Here is a 23,150-nt window from a genome sequence, read left to right as displayed (position 1 = left end):
AAGGTCCTCCACGGGGCATCTCAGGAGAGGCGGTGCCAGAGGAAGAGACGGCGGTACAGTGGCTTTCAACAAAATATTAAAATACCGTAATGCATCAAACATTAAAAGCTTCCCTAAAGAGGGCTGCCTTCTGATGTCTTCTAAAAGTCTGGTAGTTGTTGTTCTCTTTGACATCTGATGAGAGGGCATTCCACAGGGCAGGCGCCACTACCGAGAAGGCCCTCTTCCTGGTTCCCTGTAACCTCACTTCTCGCAATGAGGGAAACGCCAGAAGGCCCTCGGCACTGGATCTCAGTGTCCGGGCAGAACGATGGGGGTGGAGACACTCCTTCAAGTATACTGGACTGAGGCCGTTTAGGGCTTTCAAGGTCAGCACCAACACTTTGAATTGTGCTCGGAAATGTACTGGGAGCCAATGCAGGTCTTTCAAGACCGGTGTTATGTGGTCCTGGCGGCCGCTCCCAGTCACCAGTCTAGCTGCCCCATTCTGGATTAGTTGTAGTTTCCGGGTCACCTTCAAAGGTAGTCCCACATACAGCGCATGGCTGTAGTCCAAGTGGGAGATAACCAGAACATGCACCACTCTGGCGAGACAGTCTGTGGGCAGGGAGGGTCTCATCCTGTGTACCAGATGGAGCTGGTAGACAGCTGCCCTGGACACAGAGAAGGGCCTTCTCAGTGGTGGCGCCCGCCCTGTGGAACGCCCTCCCTTCAGATGTGAAGGAAATAAGCAGCTATCCTATCTTTAAAAGACATCTGAAGGCAGCCCTGTTCAGGGAAGTTTTTAATATCTAACGCTGTACTATTTTTAACACTTGATTCGGAGCCGCCCAGAGTGGCTGGGGAAACTCAGCCAGATGGGCGGGGTATAAATAATAAAGTATTATTTATTATTATTATTATTATTATTATTATTATTATTATTGACCTGTGCCTCCATGGACAGCTGTGAGTCCAGAATGACTCCCAGGCTGTGCACCTGGTCCTTCAGGGGCACTGTCACCCCATTCAGGACCAGGGAGTCCTCCACACCAGCCCGCCTCCTATCCCCCAAAAACAGTACTTCTGTCTTGTCAGGGTTCAACCTCAATCTGTTAGCTGCATCCAACCGCCTTGGGGACTCCGCTTTGGATTTGTGTAGAGTTTCATCCATAGGCTTTTCTTCAATCAAAAGATATCCTGCCAAGTTTAGTATGAGCATCTTTCTTCTCCTAGATCAGGCACGGGCAAACTGGGTCCTCCAGATGTTTTGAGACTACAGTTCCCATCATCCCTGACCACTGGTCCTGCTGGGGATGATGGGAGTTGTAGTCCCAAAAACATCTGAGTTTGCCTATGCCTGTCCTAGATGGGTTCCCTTCCTAGCCTGACAAGCCCCACCTGCCCCTCAACAAATGGGTTATACGGACACCAGCAACTTCCATTCATTCAATCTTGGGGGGGGGGGGGGTTAGGTGGGGACACTCACCTAGCAGAAGGAACTTCCGGCTATCCCCATAGAGCTGTCGCAGGCTGACGCAGAACTCATGTATGGATGCTCCGTTGCGGTATTCGCGCAGAAGCATGGCAAACTGCTGGATCTCATGAGAGGAGAGTTTTGTTCGTAGCTAGGAAAGAAAGGGGGGGGGAGAATAAAAGCTAAGTCGGCGTAGGTTCCAGCGTTGCAAGAAAAGGGTGTTGAAACGGAAGCCGCAGTTTCTTTCGTTCGGTTTTCCACGTGACGTTAGGAAAGATCCGCAACGAAGGTTTATGTCCCAGGAGGTGAGGCAGCAGTTAAGCTCACAGCCGGCTAAAAACTAGGAAGAACTTTCTGATGGCAAGAGCTATCAGACGGTGTAACAAATTGAGTTGAGAATTCCGTTCCACCTTACGGAACAGGCATGTGGAATTGTTGCATGTCACATGTCTGTTTACATTCCAGCACAGCTTGCTGGTAACTTCCGTTTTGTGTATAGCTTTTGCTGTTTTGCTTTGGACACGAAGGAGATGAGACATGTTTCCTTTTGTCCTGATCTACGCTGTATAAAAAAGGTAAAGGGACCCCTGACCATTAGGTCCAATCGTGGCCGACTCTGGGGTTGCGGGGCCTATCTCGCTTTATTGGCCGAGGGAGCCGGCGTCCAGCTTCCAGGTCATGTGGCCAGCATGACTAAGCCGCTTCTGGCGAACCAGAGCAGCGCACAGAAACGCTGTTTACCTTCCCGCCAGAGCGGTACCTATTTATCTACTTGCACTTTGACGAGCTTTCGAACTGATAGGTTGGCAGGAGCAGGGACCGAGCAACGGGAGCTCACCCCGTCGCAGGGATTCGAACCGTTGACCTTCTGATCGGCAAGCCCTAGGCTCTGTGGTTTAACCCACAGCACCACCCGCGTCCATGCTTGTAAATATGCCCACACAGCCTCTCGTGCCACTTCTGTTGCGCAGCATGCTCTCTGCTGAATAGCGTGCACAGTCTTCTAAAGCTTGTGTCGCAGATTTATGCTGCACCAAGGACCGGAGTTCGGCTGGCACACCGGCCGGTGGGCTGAGCCAGCTGGGGGCCTGCCAATTGCCCCCGTTTCCTTGGATGCATGCCAACAGGAAGACGGTGGTTCCGTTAATGTCAAAGTTGCAGGTTTGATCCCTGTGTGCATATTCCTGCACTGCCGGGGGGTGGACTTGATGATCCTTAGGGTCCCCTCCAACACTACAATTCTATGATACTATGCACCCACCACGTGACAGCCCTTTAGATAATTGAAGACAGCTATTGCAGATATGCAGATGACACAACCTTGATGGCAGAAAGTGAGGAGGAATTAAAGAACCTTTTAATGCGGGTGAAAGAGGAGGGTGCAAAATATGGTCTGAAGCTCAACATCAAAAAAACGAAGATCATGGCCACTGGGCCCATCACCTCCTGGCAAATAGAAGGGGAAGAAATGGAGGCAGTGAGAGATTTTACTTTCTTGGGCTCCATGATCACTGCAGATGGTGACAGCATCTGTCAATCCTACCAATGCACCGTATTTTTCGCTCTATAAGACGCACCAGACCATAAGACGCACCTAGTTTTTGGAGGAGGAAAACAAGAAAAAAATAATATTCTGAATCTCAGAAGCCAGAACAGCAAGAGGGATCGCTGCGCAGTGAAAGCAGCAATCCGTCTTGCTGTTCTGGCTTCTGGGATAGCTGCGCAGCCTGCATTCACTCCATAAGACGCACACACATTTCCCCTTACTTTTTTAGGAAGGAAAACGTGAATCTTATAGAGCACAAAATACGGTATGTAACTCTTTACAATAGCAAAATCCCTTATCTTGGCTGCTGATCCCTTATTTTCGAGGCTCCTGGTCCCTTATTTTCAAATCTGTAAGTTGACAGCTATGCTTGCAGCTTCCAATGACCTCCCAGCTAAGTGTGTGACAAGACCCTCGGTCCCACCCCTACCCCCCCAAAGGGGACCAAGATTTCCCCGGGGAGAGGAAAGCCTTCCTCCCTGCCCTTACCGTCATCATGTAGTCCTGGAGCAGCTCCGTTGCGGTGGTGCTCAGCTCGCTCTCGCTGGCCGCCTTGGCGTGGGGAGATGGCTGTGCCGAGAAGGAAGAAGGGGAGTTGCCACCGGTCTCCAAGGACTCGGGGAAAGAACTGGAAATGCACAACAGGTCCATGCGTCACCCTCACTGAGCCAAGGGGCCTTGCATCTCCTCCTCCCTCCCCGCCAGTTCTCCTTTCGTGCTGCGTCCGTTGGGTTGTAAGCCTGAGGGTTTGGGACTGAACTGATACCTGCCCCCTTTTTGCCTGTTCTGGGAGCCTTTTTTGGGCTGAAGATTTGGGAGGAGGGGGAACTGTTTGATAAAGAATGGAGGCGCGCTCCATTGTCTCATACCACATGGGACGGGACCGACTGCTTTGGGGACCCAGCAGATGTTTTACTTACAATTAAGCAGTATACAGATTTTGTGAAATACTGTATTTTTTGCTCTATAGGGCACACCAGACCATAGGGCGCACCTAGTTTTTTTTATTCCCGCCCCCCCCCCCCAGCCCCAAAGAGCAAAGAAGCCAAGACAACCAGCGGGATCCATCTTGGCTTCCTCTTTAGCCACGCACAACCTCTCCAGCCGGGAGAGGCTTCGTTTTTAGCCGCGGGGCTGGGGCGGGGGAAGCCCGAGCTTCCCCCGACCCCAGACCGAGTCTGGGAGCGGGGGCGAGGTTGCGCACAACCTCGCCTTTGCTCCTGGAGCTTGCTGCTATCCACAAGCCTTCTGAGCCCAGCAGGAACTCCCGCCGCGCTCCGAAGGCTTGCGGATAGCTGCTTGAAGCCTGGTGAGCGAGAGGGGTCGGTGCGCACCGACGCCTCTCGCTCTCCAGGCTTCAGCGAAAGCCTGCATTCGCTCCACAGGACGCAGACACATTTCCCCTTCAATTTTGGAGGGGGAAAAGTGTGTCCTATAGAGGAAAAAAATACGGTAAATACACACACACACGCCCACTGCTATTTTTCTAGAAAAAGAGGTGCCGGAACTCACCAGGAACGCCTGCCTTCTTCTGTTATAATAGCAATGGTGCCTACCTGGGAGGCGTCAGAACTGAGTTCCAGCTGAAAAAAAGCCCTGCAGATGCCCCATTCTTGCCTGCTGCCCCAAGTATACTCACAAAGTGCTTGCTTCCGTTTCGTAGGAATCTTTAACGTCCACTTTTGTAGAAGAGTCATCTGCAAGGAAGTAGCCAGAGAAAGGCGGTATGCAAATTAAAAGGGAAATGAAAAAATGAATTGAAATATCTGGGCTAGATAGACACTACATGGAAGCCTCCTCTCTTCAAGCTAGAGATGATGAGGGAAGCCACTTCAGCCCAGTTTGCCGCCGGTGGATATTATTATTATTAATTTTAATTATTTTTCCCTCTCCCTATATATATTACATTACATTACGGTCTTCAAACAAAAACATCCTGGAGGTCCCAGGCCACAGAAAGGTTAGGCTGGCCTCAACTAGAGCCAGGGCTTTTTCGGCTGTGGCTCTGATCTGGTGGAATGCTCTGTCACAAGAGACTAGGGCCCTGAGGGACTTGACATCTTTCTGCAGGGCCTGCAAGACAGAGCTGTTCCACCAGGCCTTTGGCCAGGGCATAGCCTGACTCCCTCCTTTGGCAATCTTCACAGGACTCTAGCCCAATGGTTGCCATCAATTTGATTTGAATTAATTTTATAATTAAATGATTTTAGAATGCTGTATTATTTTATTGTTGTTAGCCGCCCTGAGCCCGGCTTCAGCTGGGGAGGGCGGGCTATAAATAAAATTATTATTAGACCAGAAGTTAAGATAAATGAAAGAAGGCAAGGATTTGCTGAAGCAATTATATAAATGGGAGTACAAAAAGGGGAGGTGTGAGGAAGTCAAGAAAATAAGCAAATGAGTTTAATAATTTTGAAAATTGAATTTGTTCTTAAACTTTTTTCTAATTTAGCTATTTTGTCCTTTTTTTTGGTTTATGTATGTATTTTCTACTTGTATTTTTTCTTAACAAAAAAAATTCCTTCCAGTAGCACCTTAAAGACCAACTAAGTTAGTTCTTGGTATGAGCTTTCGTGTGCATGCACACTTCTTCAGATACACTGAAACAGAAGTTGCCAGATCCTTCTATATAGTGAGAAGGTGGGGAGGGGTATTACTCAGAGGAGGGTGGGGATGGGTGATTGGCAGATAGCTGTGATGAGCCTGTTGACGACTATTAACGACTGCAGTAGGTCTTACAGGAAAAAGCAAGGGGTGAGAAGGTGAAAAATGGCTTTGTCATGTATAGTGAGATAAGAATCCAATGTCTTTATTCAGGCCAGGTGTCTCCATGGTTTTAAGTTTGGTAATGATTTGCAATTCAGCAGCTTCTCTTTCCAGTCTATTTCTGAAATTCCTTTGTAGTAAAACAGCTACTTTGAGATCTTGTATAGAATGTCCTGGGAGATTGAAGTGTTCTCCTACTGGTTTCTCTGTCTTGTGATTCTTGATGTCAGATTTATGTCCGTTTATTCTTTGGCGTAAGGTTTGGCCTGTTTGTCCAATATAGAGAGCTGAAGGACACTGTTGGCATTTGATGGCATACACAATGTTAGACGATGAGCAATTAAATAGTCCAGAGATGGTGTGTGTGATGTTGTTGGGGCCAGTAATGGTGTTGTCCGGGTGTATGTGGCAGCAAAGTTGGCATCTGGGTTTATTGCAGGCTCTGGTGCCAGTGTCCGTGTTAAGTCTGGTTGTAGTATTATTGTGGGTTAGGAGTTGTTTAAGATTGGGTGGCTGTCTGTAGGCAATGAAAGGTCTTCCTCCCAGAGCTTGAGAAAGAGAACTGTCATTGTCCAGGAGAGGTTGTAGATCTCTGATGATGCGTTGTACTGTTTTAACTTGGGAGCTGTATGTGATGACTAGAGGAGTTTTTTCTTAGTTTAGCTACATTTCTATGTATTTTTTTCTTTAATTTTGTATTTTTTTGTTTGTAACTTTCTTAATCTGCAAATTTATGTTTTTTCTCTTTTTTTTGAAAAATGCTTAATAAATATCTTATAAAAATTATAAATAAAATTATTATTATTATTATTATTATTATTATTATTATTATTATTACATGATGAAACAAGAAAAAAGGCCCCACGAACCAATTACCCCCCCTTCCCCCACCCCAAGAGTGAGTTTAGAGCCGCCTTTGCCACCCTGGCGCCCTCCCCATGCATTGGACTACAACTCCCATCATCTCTGGGAGGATGCCAAAGGAGGTAGGCAAAGGCGAGATCACATGACCGCTGAGTCGTGCAGGTGGAACTGGAGCAGTCTGGGCCTGCTCGCTTCCCCTCTGCAATAGCCGCTTGCAAGAGGAACCCAAACTGTGGCTGTTTCTCCTACCGCTGTGCAGGGAGAGGTGTCGCGTTGGCGTGGAGGCCCCGTCGAATATTGCTCTGTCGAGGAAGTCTATGGTGGACTCCGTGTAAACAATGTGGAAGACTTGGCTGAGAAGCGAGCAGAGTTCCTCTGCAGTTACCTGGAGAAGGATGGAACAGGGCGGGAATAGAAATATATTATTATTATTATTATTATTATTATTATTATTATTATTATTATTATTATTACAGGTCGGATGGGCTTTGGGGGAGAAGCGGAGAACTCCCAACCTCCCCCATCTCAAGCCCATCAGAGACGCAAAACAAACTCGTTTCATCGAAACGACGGCCAACAAGAGACAAATTGAACGGCTTTTGGCTAGTTATAGGTAACTCCCCATTTACATGCGATCTAGCGGCATGTGACCGTGCACAGGCTGGAGAGGAGGCAGGAGAGGATATACTGTTTATTAATATCTTTCCTAACTTGCGCTAGCAAGTTCTATAATTTAGCAAAGTTTCACATTCCCCTTTTTAACACACAGCAGATAGTGGGTTGCAGGCTTGTGTAAACCTCTCACAATTTTATAGGGACGCGGGTGGCGCTGTGGGTTAAACCACAGTGCCTAGGACTTGCTGATCAGAAGGTCGGCAGTTCGAATCCCCACGATGGGGTGAGCTCCCGTTGCTCGGTCCCTGCTCCTGCCAACCTAGCAGTTTGATAGCACATCAAAGTGCAAGTAGATAAACAGGTACCGCTCCGGCGGGAAGGTAAACGGCATTTCCGTGCGCTGCTCTGGTTCACCAGAAGTGGCTTAGTCCTGCTGGCCACATGACCCAGAAGCTGTATGCCGGCTCCCTCGGCCAATAAAGCGAGATGAGCACCGCAACCCCAGAGTCGGCCATGACTGGCACGGGGCTGGGGCGGGGAAAGCCCGAGCTTCCCCCGACCCCAGCCTCCAGAACAGGCAACTCTCCGCAAGCCGTGGGAGCCCGGCGCCTTGCGGAGAGCTGCGCGAAGCCTGGGCGCACTGAGCTCAGCGCGCCCAGGCTTCAGCATGCAGGCAGCTCTCCGCAAGCTGCGCAAGCTGCGCAAGTGCGCACCGACCCCTCTCGCTCTCCAGGCTTCAGCAAAAGCCTGCATTCGCCCCATAGAATGCACACACATTTCCCCTTCATTTTTGGAGGGGAAAAAGTGCGTCTTATAGGGCGAAAAATACGGTAGTTACAAAGTATAGGCATGTGAATCCATCCCATATAGGGATAATCCCAGCGTCTTTAGCATCTCTAGCTAAAAAGCTGCTCCAATGATGGAGGAAGTCAAAAAGAGAGAGAGTGCTGTGTGCCATGTCCTTCTGTGTTACCTGGACAGGTAAGGTCACGCCCACCTCTTGTCACATGCAAAGGAAGTATGTCCCAGCCAGGAGGAAACAGGAAGAAGAGGAAGAAGAAGAGGAGTTTGGATTTGATATCCTGCCCTTCACTCCCCTTCAGGAGTCTCAAAGCGGCTAACATTCTCCTTTCCCTTCCTCCCCCACAACAAACACTCTGTGAGGTGAGTGGGGCTGAGAGACTTCAGAGAAGTGTGACTAGCCCAAGGTCACCCAGCAGCTGCAGGTGGAGGAGCGGAGATGCGAACCCGGTTCCCCAGATTACGAGACTACCGCTCTTAACCACTACACCACACTACACCACACAGCCAGTTTTCGACTGGCTGGACCAAATATTCCCCCGCATGTCCACTCTAGGAAAACAAGGAATGTTGTACTTACTGCTACTTATGTATCATATCGCACAGGGACCACCTTGGAAAGTCCTCCTGGGCCGTGAGTGTTTGGGATGCAGCCAAGGAATAGGGGGCAATTGGCAGACCGGTGTGTTGGGCAATCTCTAGTCCTTGGACCAGCATGAAACTGCCACCGTAGCTTCAGAAGCTGGGCACGCACACTCAGCAGAGTAAAAACACTGTCCAACAGAAGTGGCATGGAGGGGTTGCTTTGAGGATATTTACAAGCAGTTTATTAAGCATAAGGTAAAGGTAAAGGGACCCCTGACCATTAGGTCCAGTCGTGGCCGACTCTGGGGTTGTGGCGCCCATCTTGCTTTATTGGCTGAGGGAGCCAGCGTACAGCTTCCGGGTCATGTGGCCAGCATGACTGAGCCGCTTCTGGCGAACCAGAGCAGTGCACGGAAACGTCGTTTACCTTCCCGCCGGAGTGGTACCTATTTATCTACTTGCACTTGGACGTGCTTTTGAACTGCTAGGTTGGCAGGAGCAGGGACCGAGCATTGGGAGCTCACCCCGTCCCGGGGATTCGAACCGCCGACCTTTCGATCGGCCAGTCCTCGGCTCTGTGATTTAACCCACAGCGCCACCCGCGTCCCCCAGCTGTCCTTATGGTATGTCGGTAAATTGTTATGAGATGCACGTAATTCATAAAGTAATGATAACACTTCAGATAATAATAATACTTCAGAGGAACCATTCAGGCAGCAGCAAAATTTCCTGGCGTTCTATGAAAAGGAAAAAAAATACTGGAACATTTCTATCTACAGTGTAATTTTTTGACAGGGTCACCATCTCAAGCCACCGCTGACATGATTTCGGTGGGCAGAATTATTACTGGGCACATGTCTCAAATAAAACCAAATGCTCTGTGCCTTTAAGTTGCACATCTGCAGGCAGGAAGGTGACCGTTTAAACATCCATTCCAGAGACACTATTTTTTCCTAGCTGGAAATATCCTGCTTCGCTGTATCTGGGAGAGAAGGCGTCCGTGTTAGACTACAAGAGAGCGTAATATGACCCAAGGTGGATGCCTCTTCGCAGTCCGAGAGCATCTCTTTCACCTGCGTAGCTGCATCTGTCCAAGGTGAAGGCAATTTTTTCCCTGGCAAAGGGTAGTCTTGCTGTCAAAAACGGACCTGTCTGAGGAAGGGGAGGGGGGGGAGAGAGGCAGAGACACCTTACTTTATTCTCCGTAGCCAGGACCACCAGGCAGCAAGCTTCGACAGGAACCGCTCCGCTCTCCGAGAGAGACCCTGACGTTAGAGCTTTCAAGCTTTCGGCACAAAGACTCTGGTTGGGGGAAATCCCGGGGTCCTGAGCTGAGAAAAACCAGAGGCCATTAGTGGAACCAGGAGGCAAGCTGCTAGGCCTACGTAATTCTGCATAACCCCATCCCACCCCCTTGGGGGGGAAAGGGTATTTCTTTTGTAATGTTCTGGAACAATGAGCTCAGTGGTACAGTGGTGCCTCGCAAGACGAAAATAATCCGTTCCGCAAGTCTCTTCGTCTAGCGGTTTTTTCGTCTTGCGAAGCAAGCCCATTAGCGGCTTAGCGCTATTAGCAGTTTAGCGGCTATTAAAGGCTTAGCGGCTAAAAGGCTATTAGTGGCTTAGCGGCTTAGAAAAAGGGCTTAGAAAAAGCGAAAAAAAATCGCAAGACTTGCAAGACGTTTTCGTCTTGTGAAGCAAGCCCATAGGGAAAATCGTCTTGCGAAGCAGCTCAAAAATGGAAAACCCTTTCGTCTAGCGGGTTTTCCGTCTTGCAAGGCATTTGTCTTGCGGGGCACCACTGTAATGCCCAACTTTATGCTGCTTTCAACCTGCTGTAACAGTATTTATTTGTGCACTTTTTTCTTTTACCTACGGGACCGCCTCTCTTGGTATGCCCCGTGGAGGACCTTAAGGTCCACAAATGACAACATTTTGTAGGTCCCAGGTCGCAAGGTAGTTAAGTTGGTCTCAACTAGGACCAGGGCCTTTTCAGTACTAGCCCCGACTTGGTGGAACGCTCTGTCACAAGAGACCAGGGCCCTGCGGGACTTGACGTCTTTCCGCAGCGCCTGCAAGACAGAGCTGTTCCGCCTGGCCTTTGGTTTGGACTTGACCCTTATGTTTCCTTCCCCTTCTGGTTTTGATCTATGGGCTACTTTTAAAATGAGGCTGCACTTTAAATTGCATTTTAACCTGTATTTTAAATTGGTTTCTTTTCCCCATTATGGTTTTTACTGTGATTTTACTGGTGTTAACCACCCTGAGCCCGGCTCTGGCCGGGGAGAGCGGGGTATAAATAACATTTATTATTATATTATTATTTATATATATTATTTAACCACTGTACTTGCTTGGTTAGTTTACTTATTTCTCGTATGGTTGTTGTCAAAATGGTTGGATTTCGTTCGTTCTTGGCAGCCTGCTGTGAGCATGACAGAATCGGCCTTTCTCAGACGCAACAGAGTCCTACCGCAGATGGGACACCCCCCACTTCGCTGCCCCCCAGGAGAGATGCACAAGAGCTGATGGACGCAGCAGGCTTTCGTGGCTACCAAGACACCCCCCCCCAAAAAAGACAACTGGAAGGCAACCCCTTCGCCAGCCTACCTGTTTTCAACACCACCAGGTGCGAGGAGTCGTCGCGGATGTAGGAAACCGACGCAATGTCATGGATTGGGACCCTGAGTATGATATCTTCGCCATCCCGCCACACCAGTTTGACGTTGTAGGCGGAGAGGCTGATCACAGCGTCGTGTTCCTGCGTCAGCTGGCCTGGAAGTTTATGAGCCCTCTAGGACGAAGGCGGGAGGGGAAGAAGAGGCAGGGTATTAAATGACCATGTGGAGGGATAGCTCAGCTGGTAAAGCACGGGACTCTCGGGGTCTTGGGTTCAAATCCCAAGGCTTCCGAGCACAATTCACAGTGTTGGTGCTGACCTTTAAAGCCCTAAACGGCCTCGGTCCAGTATACCTGAAGGAGCATCTCCACCCCCATCGTTCTGCCCGGACGCTGAGGTCCAGCGCCGAGGGCCTTCTGGCGGTTCCCTCCCTGCAAGAAGCCAAGTTACAGGGAACCAGGCAGAGGGCCTTCTCGGTGGTGGCGCCCGCCCTGTGGAACACCCTCCCACCAGATGTCAAAGAGAAGAACAACTACCAGACTTTGATAATAATAATAACAATAAATTTTATTTATACCCCGCCCTCCCCAGCCAAGGCCGGGCTCAGGGCAAGCAATAATATAAACAAGTTGAATGAATACAACTTAGAAACAAGATTAAAATACAACATTAAAACATTACAATGAAGCCTCAATCACAGGAGGAGAAAGGAAAAAGAAAGAGGGGGAGGGAATCAAACTGATTTTAAGCCAAAGGCCAGGTGGAACAACTCTGTCTTACAGGCCCTGCAGAAAGAAATCAGATCCCGCAGGGCCCTGGACTCATGAGGCAGAGCGTTCCACCAGGCCGGGGCCAGTGTTGAAAAGGCCCTGGCTCTGGTTGAGGCTCATCTGACTTCCTTAGGGCCCGGGACCTCTAGGGTGTTGCTATTTATGGACCTTAAGGTCCTCCGCGGGGCATAGCAGGAGAGGCGGTCCCGTAGATACGAGGGTCCTAGGCTGTGAAGACATCTGAAGGCAGCCCTCTTTAGGGAAGCTTTTAATGTTTAACAGACCACTGTATTTTAATACTCTGTTGGAGGCCACCCACAGTGGCTGGGGAGGCCCGGCCAGATGGACGGGGTATAAATAATAAATTCTATTCTATTCTAAATCCCACGATTCCCACATTGCAGGGGTTGGATCAGCTGATCCTGGCGGTCCCTCGGCATTTCTAGGATTCTACGAAATCTTCTCCCCAGGTGGGAATGCTTCTCAGAGAAGGGTAACACGCCAGAACTGGGGGAAGAGAGAAACTCGAAACAAGCTGGTACGCACCTTTGCATTGTCTATCAAATGCAGTACTTCTGTTCGGCTGGAGGGGTTCAGGTACCCTGGGACAGACGCTAATTGACCTAAATACTGGAAAGCAATGAAGAATTGTCAGGGGGAATGGTCAAGTAAACTTTGTGAGTACCTGGAGTTAGCAAATTTGACGGATTTAATAAGGCAGAAGCCAAAATTTTTAATTTTAATTCAGAAACAATGGAAATGTTTAAATGATTATTTACACAAGCAGGGCTCAAATACGAAAGTTTGGTTGTGTCTAGACTGACCTTGTGAAGAATACAGAGAACATAAAGATTTGATTGGTTATGAAAGAATCTAAGGAAGGGAAATGATTGAAGAACAGATGTAAATGCGAGCAAGACAACTAAGAGACGTGTCGTTAACGCAGTGGAAGTCTTTTATAATATTTTAACTAAGATTTATATATTGCAGCATTTGAAGCAAGAATTTGGTAATATTTCAGGTTATGAAAAGTATCTTTTTTCTTTTCTTTTGTCTTTTATTATCTTCTATTTTTCCTTTTTTTTATTAGTTTTCATTTTGGAAAATATGTACACAAGTGTGTTTGGAGTGTTCTTTGTTTTTCTTTGTTTAATTTCTATTTCTTGAAAAATTTAATAAAGATTAAAGAAAAAAATAAAAGAAGAATTGTCAGAGCGAGATGAAAGCAGGCACCAACTGCCCCTCGGCCCTCTGGGGGCCAGTGCAATTCTCAACGTGCCCCGGGGAGAAAGGCGGCCTCTCCGCAGAACCCCGCTAACGTATCTCGTAGGAATGAGAAAGGCCCTGCTCTTAAAAACAGGAGACCACCTTTGAGGGGAGTATGACAGAGGAAGGAGCACGGGTGACACACTCCATCCAGAAAGCGCCACCTAAACCAGTGTTTATCCAACTTGGGTCCCCAGCTGTTGTGGAACTACAACTCCCACCATCCCTAGCTAGCACAGCCAGTAAATTGGAAGCAATATACTTGGCCTTCCATTCTGAAGGAAATCAGCCCTGAGTGCTCACTGGAAGGACAGATCCTGAAGCTGAGGCTCCAAGACTTTGGCCACCTCATGAGAAGAGAAGACTCCCTGGAAAAGACCCTGATGCTGGGAAAGATGGAGGGCACAAGGAGAAGGGGGCGACAGAGGACAAGATGGTTGGACAGTGTTCTCGAAGCTACCAGCATGAGTTTGATCAAACTGCGGGAGGCAGTGGAAGACAGGAGTGCCTGGCGTGCTCTGGTCCAGGGGGTCACAAAGAGTCGGACACGACTAAACAACAACAACATACTTGGCCTTCTTGTTTAAGCAGTATTTTAATGTAATCAGTGTATCAAATAAGCTTATATTATTTGCAGAACGCTATCCCAAAGGAGCTTTGCCTGGTGCCTTTAGGCGAAAACGTTTCTCTTCCTCCGGGCATTCGGGTGATTATCATTCTGTGGCTTTCAAAATGTTTTTGTGGGAAGGAGGTTATTGGTTTGTCTTTGTTTTATTAGGCATTTTGCACTCTTGTTTTTTATTTTTCTGTTGCAAACTGCCCTGGGATCTTCAGGTGGAAAGGTAAAGGTAAAGGGACCCCGACCGTTAGGTCCAGTCGCAGACGACTCTGGGGTTGCGTCGCTCATCTCGCTTTACTGGCCGAGGGAGCTGGCGTACAGCTTCCGGGTCATGTGGCCAGCAGGACTAAGCCGCTTCTGGAGAGCCAGAGCAGCGCACGGAAACGCCGTTTACCTTCCCGCCAGAGTGGTACCTATTTATCTACTTGCACTTTGATGTGCTTTTGAACTGCTAGGTGGGCAGGAGCTGGGACAGAGCAACGGGAGCTCACCCTGTTGCGGGGATTCGAACCACCGACCTTCCGATCGGCAAGCCCTAGGCTCTGTGGTTTAACCCACAGCACCACCTGTGTCCCTCAGATGAAAAGAGAGGTATGCAAATTTAACTAACGACGACAACCCCGGGGACTCTTTGGTGGGGCGGCTACACCTCTGAGCCACCCCTGCAGATGGGGAAGAGGCTAAGTGGCCGAAGCCAGGAGCAGGCTGCGGTTACCTTCACTTCCTTTTCGATGTAGTCGTTCAAGAGGATGTCGGGATCCACCCGGTCAGGCAAAGGGACGGAGACCGTGTGCAGCGGCCGCCTCTCTGTCACCTTCTCCTGGGTCTTCTTATCCCGACCCACCTTTTCGCCTTTCAGGAAGACCCGCTTGAAAGGGGAGACTATGCCAGGCTGCGGGGCAGAAAGGGGTGGGGGGAAAAGAGAGAGAGACACTTTAGGCATAGCTGTCAAGTGTCCCTTATTTGAAGGGACAGTCCCTTATTCCAGCGCCATGTCCCACTGCTGTCCCTTACTGATGGATATCCCTTAAATGATGTCCCTTAAATTTCAAAGGAAGCAGCTCCTCTCCCTCCATCCCTGCCGGCCAGGGAGGAGGGAGTCTCCAACTGTGTTGCTTGGCTGTGTTGCTCACCCAATAAGAAGCCTAAGAACGACTGGGGGGTGGAGCTTGCATGCCTTGTGTGTGGCTAGTTAATGCAAGCTGAGGGGTTTTTTGAATGCTGCACGCCATTTTGTTGCACGTGCTGCTGCAAACTTTGCAGTGGAAAGCCAGGCCGGGGAGCCATCTTAAGTTGAGGCTGCATAGGCCTTGTGGTGCATGTAATTCAGATTCTATTCAGTTGAACCTCTGGTTACAAAGTTGGTTGGACAGTGTTCTCGAAGCTACCAGCATGAGTTTGACCAGACTGCAGGAGGACAGGAAGACTGGAGTGCCTGGAACAGCTGAGGCTGCAGGTCCCTTATTTTCAAGGCTGCTGGTCCCTTATTTTCAAATCTGTAATTTGACAGCTATGACTTTAGGACCAGCACTTGGCGGACCTGACTGCTATGCCCACAGAGCTACCTTGTTCGTGCCAAAGCGGAACACTGCCTGTCAGATATGAATCAATTAAGGTAGCTATTTTTCGACGGAGGAGGGACAAAAAAGAGACGGAACAGAGCACAGTGTTCCCAGTTCCAATGAGCTGAGCAGCCATTATATTAATTGCAGCCTGCTTCGCCCTGCTTTTGAAAGGGCTCATTATTCACCTGTTCCTATATAACTGCCCCCCCAAATGAATGGCTGGTTCTCCGCCAGGTGCGGAGCTTTATTAGCTAAAAAAGGAATTACAGGCGGCAGGGTACTTTCCTTTAACAACCCTTACCCCAACCAACCCCAGCTGGGAACCACACTGGTCCAGGTCTCCTGCTGCCCGTCCCGCGTGGCTCTACCTTGCAAGATCGAAGGAGAGGGGGGGATGGATCTCTTGAAACATCAGAGATCATTGGCTGTGACACTACAAGGGATTCTGGGGCACAAGGATGCTGCTGCCAGGACCCCAAGCAACAGCATGGGTTTCTGGTGTGGCTGGACCGGGCCTCCCCACCACTAAAAAGGCAAATTGACCCAGGACTAGTTCCATGCCATTACAGTGGTACCTCGGGTTAAGTACTTAATTCGTTCCGGAGGTCCGTTCTTAACCTGAAACTGTTCTTAACCTGAAGCACCACTTTAGCTAATGGGGCCTCCCAATGGTTGCCGTCGCACCGCCAGAGCACGATTTCTGTTCTCATCCTGAAGCAAGGTTCTTAACCCGAGGTAATATTTCTGGATTAGCGGAGTCTGTAACCTGAAGCGTATGTAACCCGAGGTATCACTGTACTAATGGTGGTATTTTTGTCAAGTTCCCTACGTACAGTGGTGCCCCGCAAGACAAATGCCTCGCAAGACGAAAAACCCGCTAGACGAAAGGGTTTTCCATTTTTGAGTTGCTTTGCAAGACAAATTTCCCTATGGGCTTGCTTCGCAAGACGAAAATGTCTTGCGAGTCTTGCGATTTTTTTTGCTCCCCCCCTTTTCTAAGCCGCTAAGCCGCTAATAGCCGCCAAGCCGCTAAACCGCTAATAGCGCTAATCCGCTAAGCGGGTTGCTTTGCAAGACGAAAAAACCACTAGACGAAGAGACTCGCGGAACGGATTATTTTCGTCTTGCGAGGCACCACTGTACAAGCAATTTGTGATGGCCTGGGAATCGGATTCGGAGGCTGAACCTGAGGAATCCCAGCCTGCACAGGAGTCCCTGCCTCCAGGACCAGCTGAGCCGGGGCTGGGGCCTGAGCCTGAAGGGTCCTCACCTGTGCTGGATCCTCAGGTGCAGGCACCAGCTGAGTCTGCTCTGGCCCCTGAGGTGATGGAGGACCCGTTGCCTGCAGGTGCTCCACTCTCAGCCCCATCAGGGGAAGCTGAGGTTGCCTCTGGGTCCGGTGACCCTCCAGCTTCTCCTGAGCTGCAGAGGCTCAGGGCAGAGAGGTGGAGGGAACTCAGTTCCCCCAGGAGGAGTGCTCGCCTCCAGGCCAGGAGAGGCGAGTCACCTGAGGATCGGGGCCGCCCTATGCCTCGGGGGAGATAAAAGCCATCCAGCCCCAGTCCCAAGTTGCGGGAGCAACACCGTTGGTTGTCGGTTCCAGCCTGATCCCTGACCTGCTTCTCTGCCGGAGCTCCTGACCACAGCCAACACCATGCCCTGCACCCAGCTTCTACTTCTACGGACTGCCCTCATATTGCATCGTCGACCTCGGACTGGACTTGGACCTCGCCTCTCGGTTAGCCCCCGGGACCAGAACACAATTATAGGGTATTCATTGGGCAGCTGCAAAGACCACCTTGTGCACATTACAGGAGGCAGGCAGACTTGGCACGCACAAACAGTCATTTCCACTCTTCCTCAGTAATCAGACTTTTGCTGGTTTATTGGTAAGACTTCAGTAAGTTTCAGAAGAACCCAAGCGACAGAACAGGCACAAGCAAAACGTGATCTAGCCCATTGCCACAACCCTGTAAAAGCTGGACCGCAGCTGTATTTTGGATTAGCTGCAGTTTCTGAGCAGTCTTCAAAGACAGCCCCATGTATAATGCATGGCAGTAATCTAATCTGAAGGTATAGCTCTCCTAGCCTAAAACTGCTGAAAGGCACTCTGCCCCATGGCGGCAACCTGCGCCTCCAGGGGCAAAGTTATTATATCAATGAGCACCCGCACACACACATAAATCCACCCTGTAAGAACTTGTTATAGTAAGAGGAAAAGAGGTGGATGTGTTCTTACATAACGACGATACCTCTGGATGACCGCAAGCATTCTGGAATGCAGGAGCCAGACTGGTGACTGGGAGCGGCTGCCGAGACCATATAACACCGGTCCTGAAAGACCTACATTGGCTCCCAGTACATTTCCGGGCACAAAAGTGTTGGTGCTGACCTTTAAAGCCCTAAACGGCCTCGGCCCAGTAGACCTGAAGGAGCGTCTCCACCCCCATCGTTCAGTCCGGACACTGAGGTCCAGCTCCAAGGGCCCTCCGGTGGTTCCCTCCCTGCGAGAAGTGAAGCTACAGGGAACCAGGTAGAAGGCCTTCTTGGTAGTGGCACCAACCCTGTGGAACGCCCTCCCATCAGATGTCAAGGAGATAACTAACACTTCAAAACGGATCACACTTCAAAACGACCTTGACAGATTAGAGAACTGGGCCAAAACAAACAAGCTGAACTTTAACAGGGAGAAATGTAAAGTATTGCACTTGGGCAAAAAAAATGAGAGGCACGAATACAAGATGGGTGACACCTGGCTTGAGCGCAGTACATGTGAAAAGGATCTAGGAGTCTTGGTTGACCACAAACTTGACATGAGCCAACAGTGTGACGCGGCAGCTAAAAAAGCCAATGCAATTCTGGGCTGCATCAATAGGAGTATAGCATCTAGATCAAGGGAAGTAATAGTGCCACTGTATTCTGCTCTGGTCAGACCTCACCTGGAGTACTGTGTCCAGTTCTGGGCACCACAGTTCAAGAAGGACACTGACAAACTGGAACGTGTCCAGAGGAGGGCAACCAAAATGGTCAAAGGCCTGGAAACGATGCCTTATGAGGAACGGCTAAGGGAGCTGGGCATGTTTAGCCTGGAGAAGAGAAGGTTAAGGGGTGATATGATAGCCATGTTCAAATATATAAAAGGATGTCATATAGAGGGAGGGAGGGAGAAAGGTTGTTTTCTGCTGCTCCAGAGAAGCGGACACGGAGCAATGGATCCAAACTACAAGAAAGAAGATTCCACCTAAACATTAGGAAGAACTTCCTGACAGTAAGAGCTGTTTGACAGTGGAATTTGCTGCCAAGGAGTGTGGTGGAGTCTCCTTCTTTGGAGGTCTTTAAGCAGAGGCTTGACAACCATATGTCAGGAGTGCTCTGATGGTGTTTCCTGCTTGGCAGGGGGTTGGACTCGATGGCCCTTGTGGTCTATTCCAACTCAATGATTCTATGAACTTTTAGAAGACATCTGAAGGCAGCCCTGTTTAGGGAAGTTTTTAATGTTTGGTCGCAGTTTTTAATATTATGTTGGGAACCGCCCAGAGTGGGTGAGGTATAAATATCATCATATTTATTCATTATTATTATTCCAGGTGGGTGTTAAAATAAATACCGGGGAGGAGGAGGAATTAAACCTTGAGGGACCCCATAAGACATAACCCACACCCCTTGGCTTGCTCTGCTCTTCTATGTCACGGTCCGGTTCACGGGCGATCGAAGTCACGGCAGGGGACGTCAGGACCGGGGGCAAGATGGCGGGGTGGGAGCAGGAATGAGAGTCCAGAAGCCAGGAGTCCAGAAGCCGAGGGTCTAAGGGTCAGGAAGTAAGGAGGCACAAAGTCAGGGGTCCGAGGATCAAGAAGCAAGGAGTCAAGAAGCCGAGGTTCAAGGATTAGGAAGCAAGAAGCCAAACGCAGCAAGGCTTGTGGTCTCTTCCAACTCTATGATTCTATGATATCCCTTCCCGGCTCTTGCCACCAGGTGCTGTGAGTTACCTATCGGCCTCACCTGTGCAGCTGCACCTTGCCTCTTCAGAACAAAATTATTTTTTAAAAAATAATTTTTATTGAATGATTTTATGTTACAAAAAACAATACAACCATACTACCACTAAATATAATTAAGAAATAAAAATTACATACATCAATATTTATTTTGTTATTTGTTATTTACTGTCTTATTTCCTCCCAAACATTCCATACAAAATCACACATGTGTGCAGACACCCACACACAAAATGATAATAATGAAAGTAAATATTTCCCCCCTTTTATCTTCCAAAATCTTTTCTTCAACTTTGACTTCCTGTCAAGTCCCTTTGCATATATTTTATCTTACAATCGAATGTACACAAAACAAAAAACCTTTCTATATAAATTTCCCAATACATTCTGAAATCATAGTAAATCCTTAATTGTTGTCCACCTCCTTTTAGTCCCTTTATCACTCGAATGCTAGCACGGAGTCAAAACTATTATTGTATTTTTGAACATATCTTCTATAACCATCCCATTTTTCCGCAAATTTTTGCTCTGAGTTTCCTCTGAGTTTACTAGTCAATTGAGCCGTCTCCACCAATTCCTGTAATCTGATTTGCCAATCTGTTATTTTTTGGAACAAACTTAGAACAAACTTAGGAAGGGGCCTCTTCAGAACAAACTTAGGACGGCCCCAGTCCTGCAAAGTCCTGTTGGTCACAGGGCCTGGCTCCTGCACGCACACCTGTCATTCTAAGCTCTCAGGAACATCAGCAACAGTGGAGGAAGCTGCGGCAGCAGGTTCGAGTCTTGTTATAGCTAGAAGGAGGCTGCAGAGTGGAGACCTTCCCCTGCAGGGAACTTGAAGCTGATGGACCAAAGAGGTCTGCTAGCAACCCCAGGTAGCTACTGCTTCTGCCTCCCCCAACCCGGCGCTCTTCGGACTGCAATCTAGGCATGGCGGCTGCGCTGTGGTTGTGATTCGAAAGCGGTTGAGGAAAGCCAGGAGATATGATTCTACATATGATAAGGGATGCGGGTGGCGCTGTGGGTTAAACCAGAGCCTAGGACTTGCCGATCAGAAGGTCGGCGGATCGAATCCCCGCGACGGGGTGAGCTCCCGTTGCTCGGTCCCTGCTCCTGCCAACCTAGCAGTTCAAAAGCAAGTCAAAGTGCAAGTAGATCAATAGGTACCACTCTGGCGGGAAGGTAAACAGCGTTTCCATGAGCTGCTCTGGTTCGCCAGAAGCGGCTTAGTCATGACCCACATGACCCGGAAGCTGTACTCCGGCTCCCTCAGCCAGTAAAGTGAGATGAGCGCCGCAACCCCAGAGTCGGCCACGACTGGACCTAATGGTCAGGGGTCCCTCTACCTTTTTATGATGGGGCCGGAAGCTGTTTGAGCGAGTCTGGGAAGCAATGCAGGGGTAGCGGAACCTCCAGAGGTTGCTGAACTACAACTCCCATCATCCCCAGCAAGCATAGCCAATGGCCAGGAATGATGGGAGGTGCAGTTCGGCAAGCCTCCAGAGGGCCACAGGTCGCCCACGCCTGCAAGAAAGCAAATATAGGCTTGCAAAGCAGCTCCACGCTTCCGTAAAGAAATGCAGAAGTAGGCAGCCCCAACGCTCTCAAGGGGAAGCCAGCCACATCTGGCCTGATAATAAATAAATACTTTTTAATCTATACCCCGCCCTTCCCAGTTCAGAAAACCGGGCTCAGGGCGGCTAACAACAAATTTAAAACACTTCATTGATGCAACAAAAAACAGCATAAAATACATTATAAAATGTGAATAACAATAAATTCAGAATTCAAAAATCAATTTAAGGGGAAAATCCATCCAATAAACATCGGTTGATCACCAGGGCTAGCTGGCTAAATTAGTCCTATTTGGGCCAGCGAGGAGACCAGGGGAGAATTAGCTGTGGGATCCCAGAGTGGGTAATCTTCATAAAAAGGGGAGTGGGAGGGAAGGAATGGGAATAAAAGATCAGGCTAAGTTCAAATTGAAAGCCAGGCGGAATAGCTCTGTCTTACAGGCCCTGCAGAAGGAGGTTAAATCCTGCAGGGCCCTGGTCTCCTGGGACAGAGCATTCCACCAGGTCGGAGCCATCACTGAGAAGGCCCTGGTGGAGGATAATCTGACTTCCTTAGGGCCCGGGACCTCTAAACTATGATTATTCATGGACCTTAAGGTCCTCTGCAGGGCAGACCAGGAGAGGCGGTCCTGTAAATACCAGGGCCCTCAGCCACAAAGGGCTGATGGGACCAGCTTGGTGTCCTGGGCAAGGCTTGCTGGCCAAAGTGGGTGGGGCTGTAGCCGTGCTACCCCAGGGCTGCCAGGGGGTGGGCTCGGCTTGCCATTCTTTGCAGATCCCGGTGCCTAGCCACAACAATCACCAAGGGAGCCTTTCAAATCGGACAACAAGGATGCCTTTGTGGCTGCTATGCGACCCGGGAAGACAAGCTTGCTATTATCGGGCAATATAGAGCGAAGCGGGTTGGAGGGGTGAGGAGGGGAGATGGGAGGAGGACAGCTGCTCACAAAATGGGTACAGAGCTGGAACAAAATGGGTACAAAACTGGAAAAAGCTACCCACAAAAGGCGCACCTGCCTTGTTGGGAAACAGCTCAAAAAGGGACTCTGGGATCTCTAGATGCTCCACTGAATTACCCAAGAGATATATAGCAGATGTTGAGAACAGAAACTTATTCTTTGTTTAAGTTTGTACACCATGCTATACCCACAGATCCCAGAACGGCTCGTAAGATAAACCTGCAGTATTAAAAAACACCAAATACATAATAAAAAGAAGAACAGAAGCAAACCAATAATCTCCTCTTCTACGGCACATTTTAAAGGGCATCGGATGTCAATCGGCTAAAGGCCTGGCGGAAGAGGAACGTTTTCCCTTGGTGCCTAAAAATATATAATGGGAGAACACTCCATTGGAAGACACAAGATCTACCCACGCTGGAAGAGTGGCAGATGCAATTGATGGATTATATGGAACTGGCTGAAATGACTGGCAGAATCCGAGATTTGGGAGAAGAAATGGTGGAAGAGGACTGGAAAAATTTTAAGGACTATTTACAAAAATACTACAAGCTGTATGAATGTTAAAAACTGCACGATTCGGAAGTTTTAGCTCCAGCAATTAGATTTCTGAAACAGGAAATTAAGTTAAAAATAAGAAAAGGATGAAATTTAAAGTATTACTAAGGTTGATTTAAGGTATAAGTAATTGACAAAAAGTATTTTAAATTTAAAATATTTGAAAGGTACAAAATAAGATGTGAAAAAAGGTAATAATTTGCTGACATTTTTATGGTAAAGAATGCATGGTAGGGGAGATGTGAGGAAGTCCGGTTGGTTACGTATAAATATTTCTGAAAATTGGATTTTTTTCTTTTCTCTTTATTTGTTTCTTTTCTTTCTTTTGTATGACTTTTATATCCCTGTTCGTGTATTTGAAAATGTAATAAAAAATATTTAAAAAAAATAATATATAATGGGCGAACACTCCAAATGGGGAGCCACTGCAGAAAAGGCCTTGTTCTTCTTTTGCCCGCCTCTGGACCTCTTGTGGGGAGGACACACGAGAAAGGGCCTTGCAGGAGGATGGCAGGGGCCGGGTCAGTTCATCTGGAGAGAGGCGGTCCTTGAGATATTGGGGTCCCAAGCCCTTTAAGGCTTTATAGGT

General features: G+C 48.7%; 1 protein-coding gene across 1 annotated transcript in view; it reads right to left on the bottom strand.

Moving 5' to 3' along the window:
- The window catches only part of CCM2 (CCM2 scaffold protein), a 48,487-nt gene that overhangs the window by 2,992 nt on the left and 22,345 nt on the right, over positions 1-23,150 (bottom strand). Inside the window, exons 2-9 of the mRNA XM_077936636.1 lie at positions 14,623-14,799; positions 12,569-12,652; positions 11,243-11,426; positions 9,828-9,964; positions 6,882-7,017; positions 4,642-4,699; positions 3,492-3,630; positions 1,469-1,607 (exon numbers count right to left, since the gene is read on the bottom strand). Of these exons, the coding sequence (XP_077792762.1) occupies positions 1,469-1,607; positions 3,492-3,630; positions 4,642-4,699; positions 6,882-7,017; positions 9,828-9,964; positions 11,243-11,426; positions 12,569-12,652; positions 14,623-14,799 (1,054 nt within the window). The remainder of the gene's footprint in view (positions 1-1,468; positions 1,608-3,491; positions 3,631-4,641; positions 4,700-6,881; positions 7,018-9,827; positions 9,965-11,242; positions 11,427-12,568; positions 12,653-14,622; positions 14,800-23,150) is intronic.

The sequence above is a fragment of the Podarcis muralis genome, chromosome 12 (assembly GCF_964188315.1).
Source record: "Podarcis muralis chromosome 12, rPodMur119.hap1.1, whole genome shotgun sequence".
In the NCBI taxonomy this organism is placed as follows: Eukaryota; Metazoa; Chordata; class Lepidosauria; order Squamata; family Lacertidae; genus Podarcis; species Podarcis muralis.
This window is presented reverse-complemented; position numbering and strand designations above follow the sequence as displayed.